The 11,622-nt window shown below is 41.4% G+C and overlaps 1 protein-coding gene across 2 annotated transcripts in view; it reads right to left on the bottom strand.

Annotated features, from left to right (window-relative positions):
* Positions 1-3,887: 3,887 nt before the first annotated feature.
* Positions 3,888-11,622, bottom strand: part of CUNH12orf56 (chromosome unknown C12orf56 homolog) — a 72,699-nt gene continuing 64,964 nt past the window's right edge. For both annotated transcript variants that reach the window (XM_036252832.1, XM_036252833.1), the window contains 4 exons: positions 11,187-11,261; positions 10,796-10,870; positions 6,503-6,681; positions 3,888-4,147 (listed from right to left, as the gene is read on the bottom strand). In XM_036252832.1, coding sequence (XP_036108725.1) covers positions 4,021-4,147; positions 6,503-6,681; positions 10,796-10,870; positions 11,187-11,261 — 456 coding nt within the window. In that variant the 3' untranslated portion in view covers positions 3,888-4,020. The remainder of the gene's footprint in view (positions 4,148-6,502; positions 6,682-10,795; positions 10,871-11,186; positions 11,262-11,622) is intronic.

The following is an 11,622-nucleotide window of genomic DNA, read 5'->3' as shown; positions in this document are numbered from 1 at the left end:
GGGAGGGAGGAAAGGAGAGGGAGAGAGAGATAGAAACATCAATGAGAGAGAACTTCGTTTGGCTGCCTCCTGCACGCCCCAACTGGGGATTAGGCCCACAACCTGGGCATGTGCCCTGACTGGGAATCAAACTGGTGACCTCTTGGTGCACGGGTCGACACTCAACCACTGAGCCACACCAGCCCAGCTAGTCATAGAGTTGTAAAGTACAGCATAGGGAATATAGTCAGTAATATTCTAATAACTATGTATGGTGTCAGATGGATATGAGATTTATCAGGATGATCACTTAACTTAGTAAGTTATATAATATAATCACTGAGGTGTACACCTGAAACTAATATAATAGTGTATGTCAACTATAATTGAAAAATAAAAAAATTTTTTTAAAAGAAATGTCCACCTTCTCTTCCATATTTATCACACATATTAAATAAAAAATGTGATTCTAGCCTCAGAAAAAAGAAAGATAATGCCACAGGCTAGAGCCTATCACTGTTAACAAGCTTTGACCACTTTTATCAAACACCTTATAGCACATTTATTACTGTACTCTCAAGCATTCCTACACACAATTGAAAGTGGTACTACCAGTGAGAGTCCCATGGAAATATGTAAAATATGATTATCAATTATAGGAACATCAAGCTTTTCCCTCACTACATAGTCTCTAGATTATCTAGATTTCAGTAAAATGAAGAAACTCTTCAGTTATTTGCTCTCATACTACCTGTGAATCAATTATGAACTCTGTAAGTACAGAATGGCTACATCGCATCAATTTGATCAGTTAGTAATCAGCAGTTCAAGTCAAAGGCTGAAAAATGTTTGCATGAGTAAAAAGCTTTCTGTCTACCCTCGGGAAAAATATTTCCCACACAGCTTTTGCATTGATAGTGTCAATTAGAGCCAACAGTCCTTCATGGTGGTGAGCAGTAGAAATAGTCACTTGTCAATTAAATAATACTCCTGCTAATGGAAAATTGGATTTTCCATTTAATAACTGAATGAATCTGTTCTTCAGTGCTTTAGAGATCAAGGATTCTCTGAGTCCCCAGATTGGTCCCCCCCAAAATAGAGGCAGTACTTATTAACCTCTAATTTCTCAGCCAGCTTTGGTGTTACCATAATAATCATAATAATGAATACCACTTACTGATTCTTTACTACACGCCAGATACCATACTGTGTGGTTAGCAACCTTTTCATTTAAATCTCCTAACAACCCTATAGGATAGGTTATCTTTCTATTGACTGAAACTTAGAGATGTTAAGTAACTTCCCAAGGTCCAAAACTAGTACAGCGCTGAGATTTAAACTCAACCATTTTGGCCTCACAACACCCATTCTCTTACCCTCTAATACACACACACACACACACACACACACACACACGTTTGTTTTTAATGATAGAGCTGACTACTGTGAGTGACTGTACTCAGAGAGGGTGTGGTAAATGGCAGTGCTTGTATTATAAAGGTGGTCAGAGTCCACAATCTTGAACCCAGACTGAAAACTGGCTAAATGTGCTTATCTTTTTTGGTGATCCTTTGTTACTTGTGATTTTTATATTCAAAATTTTTCTACAATTAGGTTTTCTGAAAAATAATTATTTTGTCGTTGAGGTCAGTGTTTAATCATATGTGTCTGATCAGTAATAGAGATGGATTATTTAGTGATTTTCTTGGTTTTGGCAACAATATAAAAACAGCAGAAAATAAGTGTGACATGATAACCTTTCAAAATATTAATTTCTGGGCTTCCCTCCCCAACCCCTAGACTGTACAGATGAATAGACATGTGTCATAAGAAAATCAAGGTGACAAATATTCAACCAAAAGAGCTACTGACATAGAAAGATTCGGGTACATCTGAAAGAGCTTTTGCCCCAGAGATTAGGTAAGGTTGTCCTCAGAGCAAACAGCAGTGGGAGAGAAGAGGCAACACAGACAAAAGGCACACAGGTGAGAAACCCCAAGCCCTCTCTAGAGCCTGCACTGCTATAGCCCAGAGCCAGGGCACTGCTTAGAAGCTGAGGCAGAGCTGAGTTGATTCTCTCATTGTCTACTCTCTCTCTCATTCTGTAGGTTCCACCACTTACCAGCTGTCAACCCACTGTCCATCATTTGTCCAGTTTGAAGTGTTGCTTGCCTGTGTCCCAAGAATATTTTCATATTCTTCTGATTGACCATCTCTTGGGAATAATTCCCCATCTAATAGCCCAGAACACTCATAAACACCATTTTGTTCCCCTTTCTGCCCCTAGATTGGAGAGTAGAAGACTTCAAGTCCTCGATGGATGATGGTGGAGAAGGGTTGGACACTTTGCAGCATGATGTTGGTGACAGCTGAAAGGGAAATGTTTGGTCTAAAGAAAGCAGGATTATTTGGAATCAGTGTGAACTCATCCACTGAGCCAGGATGGCAGAGGAATGCACTACTCTGTTACACAGTGTTAAGAAGTTTTAAGAGTGTCAAGCTGAGAATATCAGAGCTGGGAGAGAACTTGGAGAACTTCTATTCCCACCCTTCCATATAGCAGAGGAGGCCTGGAAAGGGTACCTGACTTGCTCAAGGTCAAAATAGCTGGTTAATGGCTCAGGTAGAACCAAAACTAAGATGTCCTGAGTGAGCTTAATTGTCACTACTGCACAGCACAGGCAGATCTGGCTTGGGAGCTCTTTCTTTGGAGGTGGATTTCTCTCTGACACTCCCTCAGGTCATGCTAATTTGAATAGTGGGTCCAGTTCCTAAATTCTTAGAAGCCCAAATTCAGTAATAGCTCACAGTGAAACCAAAGTTAAGTTTTTGTTGGATTACGTTAGTTTATTACCATAAGATATAGTGAAGACTTTTTTTTGGTTAGTCTTCACCCAAGATTTTTCCATTGATTTTTAGATAGAGTGGAAGGGAGGGAGGCAGGGAGAGAGAGAGAAATATCGATGTGATATCATGACAGACACATCTATCATGGTTGCCTCTCGCACAACCCTGACAGGGGCCAGGGTTCGAACCTGCAACCCAGGTACATGCCCTTGACCAGAAATCGAACCCAAGACCCTAAGGTCTGCAGGCCAATGCTCTAACTGCTGAACCAAACTGACCAGGGCAAGACCTTTTTTTTTTAATCCTCACCTGAGGATATTTTTCTATTTGTCTTCAGATAGAGTGGGAGGGAGAGATAGGGAGAGAGAAACATTGATGTGAGAGGGACACATTGACTGGTTGCCTCCCACACAACCCTGACCAGGGCGAGGGACAAACCGCAACCGAGGTATGTGCCCTTGACCAGGATTGAACCTGCGACTCATTGGTCCGTGGGCCGACACTCTAACCGCTGAGCCAAACTGGCCAGGGCAATACCTTTTTTTTTTTTAATGGTTGGGAGAGCATAACTGCTTATAGACAATTTCCCTTTCATAGAGACTCTACAAGATGGCTCACATTAGCACACAGGTGCCTGAAACAGAGTGGCAACGCATTTAATTTTGTTGAAGACAGTCCGAGCTCCTTTCTCCACGATGAAGGAGGAGCTGCCATCCTTGTGCTGCGTGCTTTTGCTCATTCCTCCATGAATACCTATGTCACTGGAGTGTTACAGGCGGGGAGTGAGAGTGCGTCCTGTTGCTCAGCATTCCTCTGTCATCACTTTGTCATGTGTACTCCACAAGTTTACCTTTGGACATCGGTGGCTCCCCACCGCCCACCATGGTCAACCAACAAAACACACCAAGCTGTGCTGTCTCCATTTGCTCTCCACAGGCTTCCGTTCCCTTTATAGTTTTTTGCCTTAGAAACTTTTTAAAAGAGAAGCACCAGTTTTTAGCACCACTTTGTGTATGTCAATATATAAAAAAAAAATTTGTGACAGATATAAAACTTGAAAGACTTCTCTTAGGGATTGATGGAACATTCAAATAGATCTTTGTTTCTAGGACACGGAGATAGCTAGGTACTTCATAAATAAATGTTTTTCACAAATATTATGTTGACCTCCAATTAACATTTTATACTCAGTGTTTAACATTTCACACATTGTTTCTGTTCAACCAATTTCAGAACTTCACGAAAAAGCTGAGTGGTAGGCTGGGTGATGGGGTAACACAATGGGAGCCGTTTTTCCAAGGCAGGCATGTGAATGAAGTACCTGCAGTCATAAAGAGAAACGAAACAGAGAGCTTTAAAAACCAGAATTTGCACACTGGTCACATCAGCATGTACACATTCACTGGCGTAGGGCTGTCGGGTATGGGAGTCTCAACCACAAGACAGCCCGCATCCTTGGCCCTGCAACCTCCCCCATTGGTGACCTAGAAGAGCTCTGATGTATGTGCCGTTCAGCTCACTGAAGCACTTTACTTCAGCCAAGGAAGTGAATTTCATTAATAATGCATCAGTCATGAAAGCATGAATCAGGAAGCCGGGCTGTCCTCACCACAGTGTGGGCGGAGGCCCCTGCTTCTGGTTTTCCCAGGCAATTTACAGAGTGGAGTGGAAACGGAAGAGACAGAGCTGTGGTGACCACGAGGGGCAAGTCAAGAGAGAAGGGTTCATCTCCATGGCCCGGTCAAAATATAATACAGGCCAGGGGAATAGACAAAAGTGACAAAACGTTTAGCCATTCCCTGGGATGGCTTTAAAAAAAACTGGTTCTCTACCCTGGGTGCACATTAGAATTACCTGGAGAAGTTTTTGTTTGTTTGTTTTGTTTTGTTTTATCCTCACCCGAGGACATTTTTCCATTTTTTATACAGATAGAGTGGGAGGGAGAGAGAGAGAGAGAAACATCAATGTGAAAGGGACACATCAAGTGGCTGCCACCCACACGACCAACCAGGGCCAGGGACAAACTGCAACCGAGGTACATGCCCTTAGCGGGAACCGAACCCGGGTCTCTCCGGACCGCAGGCTGGCGCTCTAACCGCTGAGCCAAACCAGCCAGGGCTCTTTTGTTGTTTTTTTTATATCTATGCCCAGACCCCACCTCAGAAAAACAATAGAATGTCTACATATGGGACCTGGGTATGTCTTTTTTAATAGTTTCTCTGGTGACTCTAATGCACAGCATTCTGAAAATCACTAGTTTAAAACAAGGGTCACAAACCTAAATGCCCACAGGTAACATATGAGGAGTAAAGGAAAGAGTAAGAATAGAGAGAGGAGACAGTGGCCGATTCAACAGTATGTTATCACCTAAGACTGCAGCTGCTATTGAGCTTCAGCCAACTATTGTCATGGAGAAGTATGATGTCATTTTTGCCAGTCCTCCTGATTTTTAAATGTGCATAAGTAATTCTTTTTAAATTGGGTTATGTGATACATGCTACAACATGAGTGAACCTTGAAAACAGTGCAAGAAGCCAGACACTAAAGATGATATATTGTGTGAGGCCATTGACATGAAATGTCCAGAACAGGCAAGTCCACAGAGATAGAAAGGTATGCCTGTTTCATGGATACCAGGTTTCTTTGGGGGTGCTTCATGGATACCAGGTTTCTATCTAAGGTACTCTAATTAGTGGTTCTGGTTGCACAACATTGCAAAATGTATTAAAAGCCACTGAATTGCACACTTTAAAATGTTTAAAATGGTGAATTTCGTGATATATGAATTTTACCTAAAAAAAAAAAAAAAGTGAAGAAAAAATTGGGTGTGTGGACCAACTCAGAACGGGCCAAACAAAACCCTTTATAGGAGCCAGAGTGGACCCTATATTGTAAAACCACATGGAGAAAACACAGGATCCACAAACTGGACTAAAGCTTTTGGAAAGCCAGTCTAAGGCCATAAGGTACATCTGCACATCATTTTATGCCTCCATGCAAACTGGTACCAAAGCTGTGCCAGCTGCACCCTTTTCCTCTTACGTCAGACACAACCTGGTATTTTTCCTTGATAGGTGCTGATGCAGGGCTGTACAGCTAAGTGCACTTGACTGGGCCAGCCTATAAATAGAAGTGGGAACCCCTGAGGTGCAGAACCAGCTGGCTGATGAAACCAGTGCTTGCTCCTACTGCTCTTTCTCACTGCGTTGTTACTGAGAGTAAGAGGGGTAAGTGAAACAAAAGAAAACTAATAATTGCATTCATTAATTTGTCTCTCCTTTATCAGTTTCCCCCCAATGACTCAGCTGAATCCACAATCCATAATTTTTCATCCCCTTCAGCAGGGTTTGCTTCTCTTAATTCTCACAGCATGTTAAAATCATGGCAACTTCCTCGAGACACTGGCTGCAATGAAGACAATGAGTGAGAAACAGTTCTTCAAAGAGACTTTGATGTTTCCCCAGTCTTTTCTGGCCTGGGAATATATTTCAAATGGCCGTGGTTCTTAGAGTTCTCCCAAATCCTACCTTACCACAGATCAAAGAGAAGTATTATTAAAAATAAAAGTAGAATTTCCCATTGCCACTTAATCTTCCAAACACTTGGCCGTGTTGCAGTTTTGCAAGAAGATTAGAAGTGAATGGATTTTACTGCAGATTAGATTCAGACTCCTCACCTGAATTCTTCTCTGTAGTTATTCCTAATGTACTCGGCTAAAGGCTTGCTGTACTGCAGGCAGCTCCTGAGGATGTAAAACTGCTGGTACAACAGCACTGCTTGGCTGGGACCTACCAGCTGAAATGAAGCTGAAAGCCCCTTCACCACCTGTTTCACAATACTGTCCACAAAAGTAACCTAGACAAGGAAAATAACAGTTACATGTAGGCTTCATGGTACACACAGAGCCCCTATTTCAGCTGGAGCCTCAACTAGAAATCTAGGCCACAGCCCTCACCACTGTTATAACAGTGCCCTTGCACTATTTCTCATTGAAATGGTACTCAGAGTATGAGACTGTAGACCAGTTGGGTTTACCAACTGCCCCCCCCCCAAACAGGATCAGAACTAGTACTGACAAGGACATTTGGTTCCAAAGTGGAGAGAGAACACTGGAAGCGAAGTGGGGACAGAAGGGGAGCTCGGTTAGGTGTGTGGCCTCCTGCAGTAGGATGATGGTTTCTCTTCTTTGTTACTATTCAAAACAAATGGCTGTGACTTTCAAAGAAGGTTCCTACAAGGCAATAGTTCTCAAAACTTACTATGCATAAAAATCATCTGGGCAACTCACTAACCACACTGAATCCTGGGCCTCACCTCCAGATATTTACCATAAACAATTCTGATGGATTTGTTCCCTGGATCATACATTGAGAAACACTAAGTGAGAACGCAAAGAAAACGAGACTTAACACAACTAAGTGATGATGTCATTGTTAGCCAGGGTTTCCATCAAAAGCACTTAATGTTATCATTTCTCAGGGGGGAATTAAAGTGGAGAAAGTAGCAATAATGTGAAGTTATTGGGTTCCTGCTTTTCACACACACAAAAAGCAATCATTCACAACAGAACCAAATATTATTTTTAAAAAGCAATGGATTCCACAAGTCTTTTTTTTTTTTTTTTTGGTTTCTCTTTTGTTTTTGAATGGAGGGTTACATTTTCAAACTACTATCCATAAATGTAAGCTACTACAAAAGACAGAAAGGAGTGTTAGTGTGCTTTCAAGCTTTCACCAGCAAGTCACTCTGCATGCCCATTAAGTTAGTATCAATAAATAGGCCACATTTTCTACTGATGTTGCTACTGACCCTTTCTAAGTAGGGCAGGTGGTTTGAAGTGGGTGTTCCATATCCATTTACACATGTGTACTAAATACTGTGTCAGACAAACACAGATTAAAGTTAGAGAGTCTGGAGCAGTGGGACAAAGCAATACCCGTTTGGGGATTAAATTTTAACTTCTTCAGTATCTGGCTGTAACCAAGTAAGAGAATCAGCCAGAATTGACTGATGTGCAAATATATTCAATGATCCCAACCATTTTCTTGCTTGTAATTTTTCTCAAATGGTCTGTTTCTACCCATTCTCTTTAGAACTGGGTTAATATGGAGGCTCCCAACAGTATTAGTGGGGGTTTTTTGCCACCCTTCATCCAGACATGCTTTACGGTCATGGACTAGCCTCATACTCAATTCCTTTGGTGAATGGAGCCTAGAGGTTGATAGAGAAACTTCCCTGTTGCTTGGAGTCCTCAGGACCCCAGATTTCACACTTTAATGCAGATGACTGAGTCTGCAACCACTGCACAGAAAATGTCTCTTGTGCCTTGGCCATTGCTGCTCAGTGGTTAGAGCGTCACCCTGTACACCGAAGGGTCACGGGTTCGATTCCTGGTCAAGGGCACGTACCTGGGTTGTAGTCCTGGCCTGTGTCATGTGGGAGGCAACCAGTCGATGTGTCTCTCTCACATCAATGCTTCTCTCTCTTTCTCTCTCTCTCCCTTCCCTCTTCTCTCTCCCTCTCTCTCTAAAAATCAATGGGAAAAATATCCTTGGGTCAGGGTTAACAAAACAAAACAAAAAAAGTGTCTTGTATCTCGCACATAGGAACTTCTATTGCTGTGAATTATTGTAACTTACTATACTATAACTCGTCAATGTAGGCCTTAGACTGGTTAGGGTCTGTGTGCTGCTAAAGAAGCCAAGTTCATGGACTCAATCCCTGTATAAGACAGTTTGCTATGCTACTGACAAGTGTACCTTCCTCTGGCTCCAGTCGGGTTTTTGCCACAGGGATCTGGCATGAGAATCTAGATTCCCTAGAACAGACTCATCATCACTCTAGAAAAACAGCTCAAAGTAGGAACCCACTGATGGTCAATGGAGACGTGTATATACAGAAAGAGAATGTATTACCTCATGTCAACTCCTCCATTAGCAATGAACATTTAATTTGGATTATTACCTTTTGAAGAGATTACCTTTTGAAGAAATGTATGTTGATTGAGTGTATGAATGAATACAGAGAAACTAAGTTTGGGGAGATGAGAAGAGATTAAGGGATAAGACCATTAATTGAATTAATAGAATTAATTCAACAGATATTTTATTGAACATCTATTATGTGCCTAGCTCAACGATAAAGCTCCTACCTTCACACTTGGAGTCTGCTGGTGAGAAAGACATCGCTTCCATCGTTATAGACTAGGTTTGTTATGCTGCAGTAAGAAATCTCACAAAATATCAATGCCTTGCTTAAAATAACAAAGGCTTATTACTTGCTCATACTTTATGTCCCTAACGGGTCAGTAGAGGGTTCTGCTCATTGTAGTTACTTGGGAACACCTGGAATGTTGCCAGTCACCACACCAGAAGGAAAAAAGAATGCAGAGAGGCATGCTCTGGCTCCTAAACCTTCGGGCAAGAAGTGACAACAGGCTACTTCTGTTCACATTCCATTGGCGAAAGCAAGAACTGCGACCCACCTAATCTAAGTGGGGAGGGAAGTACAATCCTGGAATCTTGTGCCTGGAAGCAGAGAGAGCCAGAATGTGTGTAGGCACTGATGGCTACCAAAGGAAAGAAACAAATAATAACACAAACAAATGTGAAGTTCAATAGCGACAAGTCCTACGGAGGAAGGGAGGAAGGTGCCATGCTATGTCTACGTGTGCTATAATGGGGGAATCTGACTTAGAGGACAGAGAATCATCACCCAGTCCACCCCAGGAAGGGGCCGAGGCCTGAAGGATGAGTAGGAGTTAAATGGGTGAAAAATGGAGGGAAAGGCATTTCAGACAGACAGACAGGCAATTGGGTGGTAAAGGTCCTGTGATGGAGTGGGGGTTGTAGGTGTGGGCAGTGAGTAAGAGGCCCACATAGCTGAGAAAGTGAGGGATTAGATGAGGCTGTAGGGCCATAACATGCATGGCCTTGTAGGGCATAATGAGGAGCTTAGTCTTTATTCATTATGTCTTTATTTATTATGAGAGACTTATTTTTTAATATGTTTTTATTGATTTTTTAGATAGAAGGGAGAGAGAGAGAGAGAGAGAAACTGATGTGAGAGAGAAACATAGATTGGCTGCCTCCTGCACAATCCCTACTAGGGACTGAGCTTGCAACCCAGGCATGTGCCCTGAATCAAAGTAGGACCATGCAGATCATGGGACAACGCTTAATCCACTGAGCCACACCAGCCAGGCTATTATGAGAGATTTAAAGCAAGGGATGACACCCAGCCAGTGTGGCTCAGTGGTTGAGTGTCAACCCATGCACCAAGAGGTTGCCAGTTCAATTCTGGGTCAGGGCACATGCCCAGGTTGTGAGCCAAATCCCCAGTGAGGGGCCTGCGGGAGGCGGCCAATCGATGTTCTCTCTCATTGATGTTTCATCTCTCTCTCCTTCTCTTCCTCTCTCTCTAAAATCAATAAAGAAAAAAAATTCTAAAAATAAAAAAGCAAGGGATAACATAATCAGATTTTTATTGTGAATAGATCCCTCTGACTGTGGGGAGAAGACAGTGACAGACTATATAGATGTGATTGTAGTGTCAAGGAGCAAGAGTGCTATTATGGATTAGGATGGTGGCTGCCAGGATAGAATGACCAGATGATCCCAAGTGCTCTTATAGTCATACTTGCAAACTCATACTTACTATTTAAGATAAATGTTCCTTTTTTCCCCGCTTAATTACACAGCCAGTATTTTAACATTCTCTTCTATACATGTATCTTAAGGTTTTTTTTTTCCATTAAATAGTTTACATTTAGCATGTTGTTTCAGTACCTTAAACATTCAGGCCCCAAGTAGTAAAACATTTTATTTTAATTAAATAATAAAATCATCAGACATATATTTTGCTCCTGTTTTATAAACTTATTAATTACAGATAAAAGGTATGTTTTATTAATGAAGCACGAGCATCTATTTAATTAGCCTTGGTTTTGCTTTTACTTCTAGGTACTTACTATGGGGGGATGACTTTGTAGAAAGGACATCATCCAGCTAATAGCAAACGTTGTTGATCCCAATCCAAGATTTCCCTAAAAGACTCAAGGAAATAAACAAGTTATATTCATGGAGTTCAAGTTGTACCTAAAAGGATATTGATTCTCAAATAACATTTTATCCTTACTTAATCAAATCTTTAAAATCAGCATTCAGGAAAATATGCTAGATGAGTACTTAAGAGCAAAAGTAGTATAATTTAAGTTAAGCAATTTTGGAGACCGTCTCTAAACAAGCATTTTAAAGGCATATTATTCATATACTATACATCTATAATAGTTGATATGATAAATATGATATATAATAATCACACAATATAATATGTATAATAAATAAATATATATATTGTACCTGCTGGAAGACAAGAAGTATCTCATATAAAAGTGCTGTGGCTGTATCTGTATATTCCAGGATAAGCTTCTGTAACTAGAATTTTAAATGATAATCAGAGCGCCATCATTGTCAGAACCAGAAAAGGGTAATTTCTCCTAGTTCCTTTTAGATACTTATAAAAAAAATTTTTTTTAAATTAACTGAAAGTGTAATTAGTGTGGTCAATTTTGCTATTTCATTTAGTGTAGTCATTCTCAAAAAAGTGGCTCTCGGCCCAGCTGGTGTGGCTCAGTGGTTGAGCACCGACTCATGCACCAAGAGGTTGCCAGTTCAATTCCCGGTCAGGGCACATGCCCAGGTTGTGGGCCTGACCCCCATGGGGGCATGCAGGAGGCGGCCAATCAATGTTCTCTCTCATCAGTGTTTCTCTCTCTCTCTCCCTCTCCCTTCCTCT

Source organism: Molossus molossus, unplaced genomic scaffold (assembly GCF_014108415.1).
Source record: "Molossus molossus isolate mMolMol1 unplaced genomic scaffold, mMolMol1.p scaffold_m16_p_10, whole genome shotgun sequence".
Classification (NCBI taxonomy): domain Eukaryota; kingdom Metazoa; phylum Chordata; class Mammalia; order Chiroptera; family Molossidae; genus Molossus; species Molossus molossus.
The sequence above is the reverse complement of the archived record's forward strand: the minus strand, read 5'-3'. Positions and strand labels throughout refer to the sequence as shown.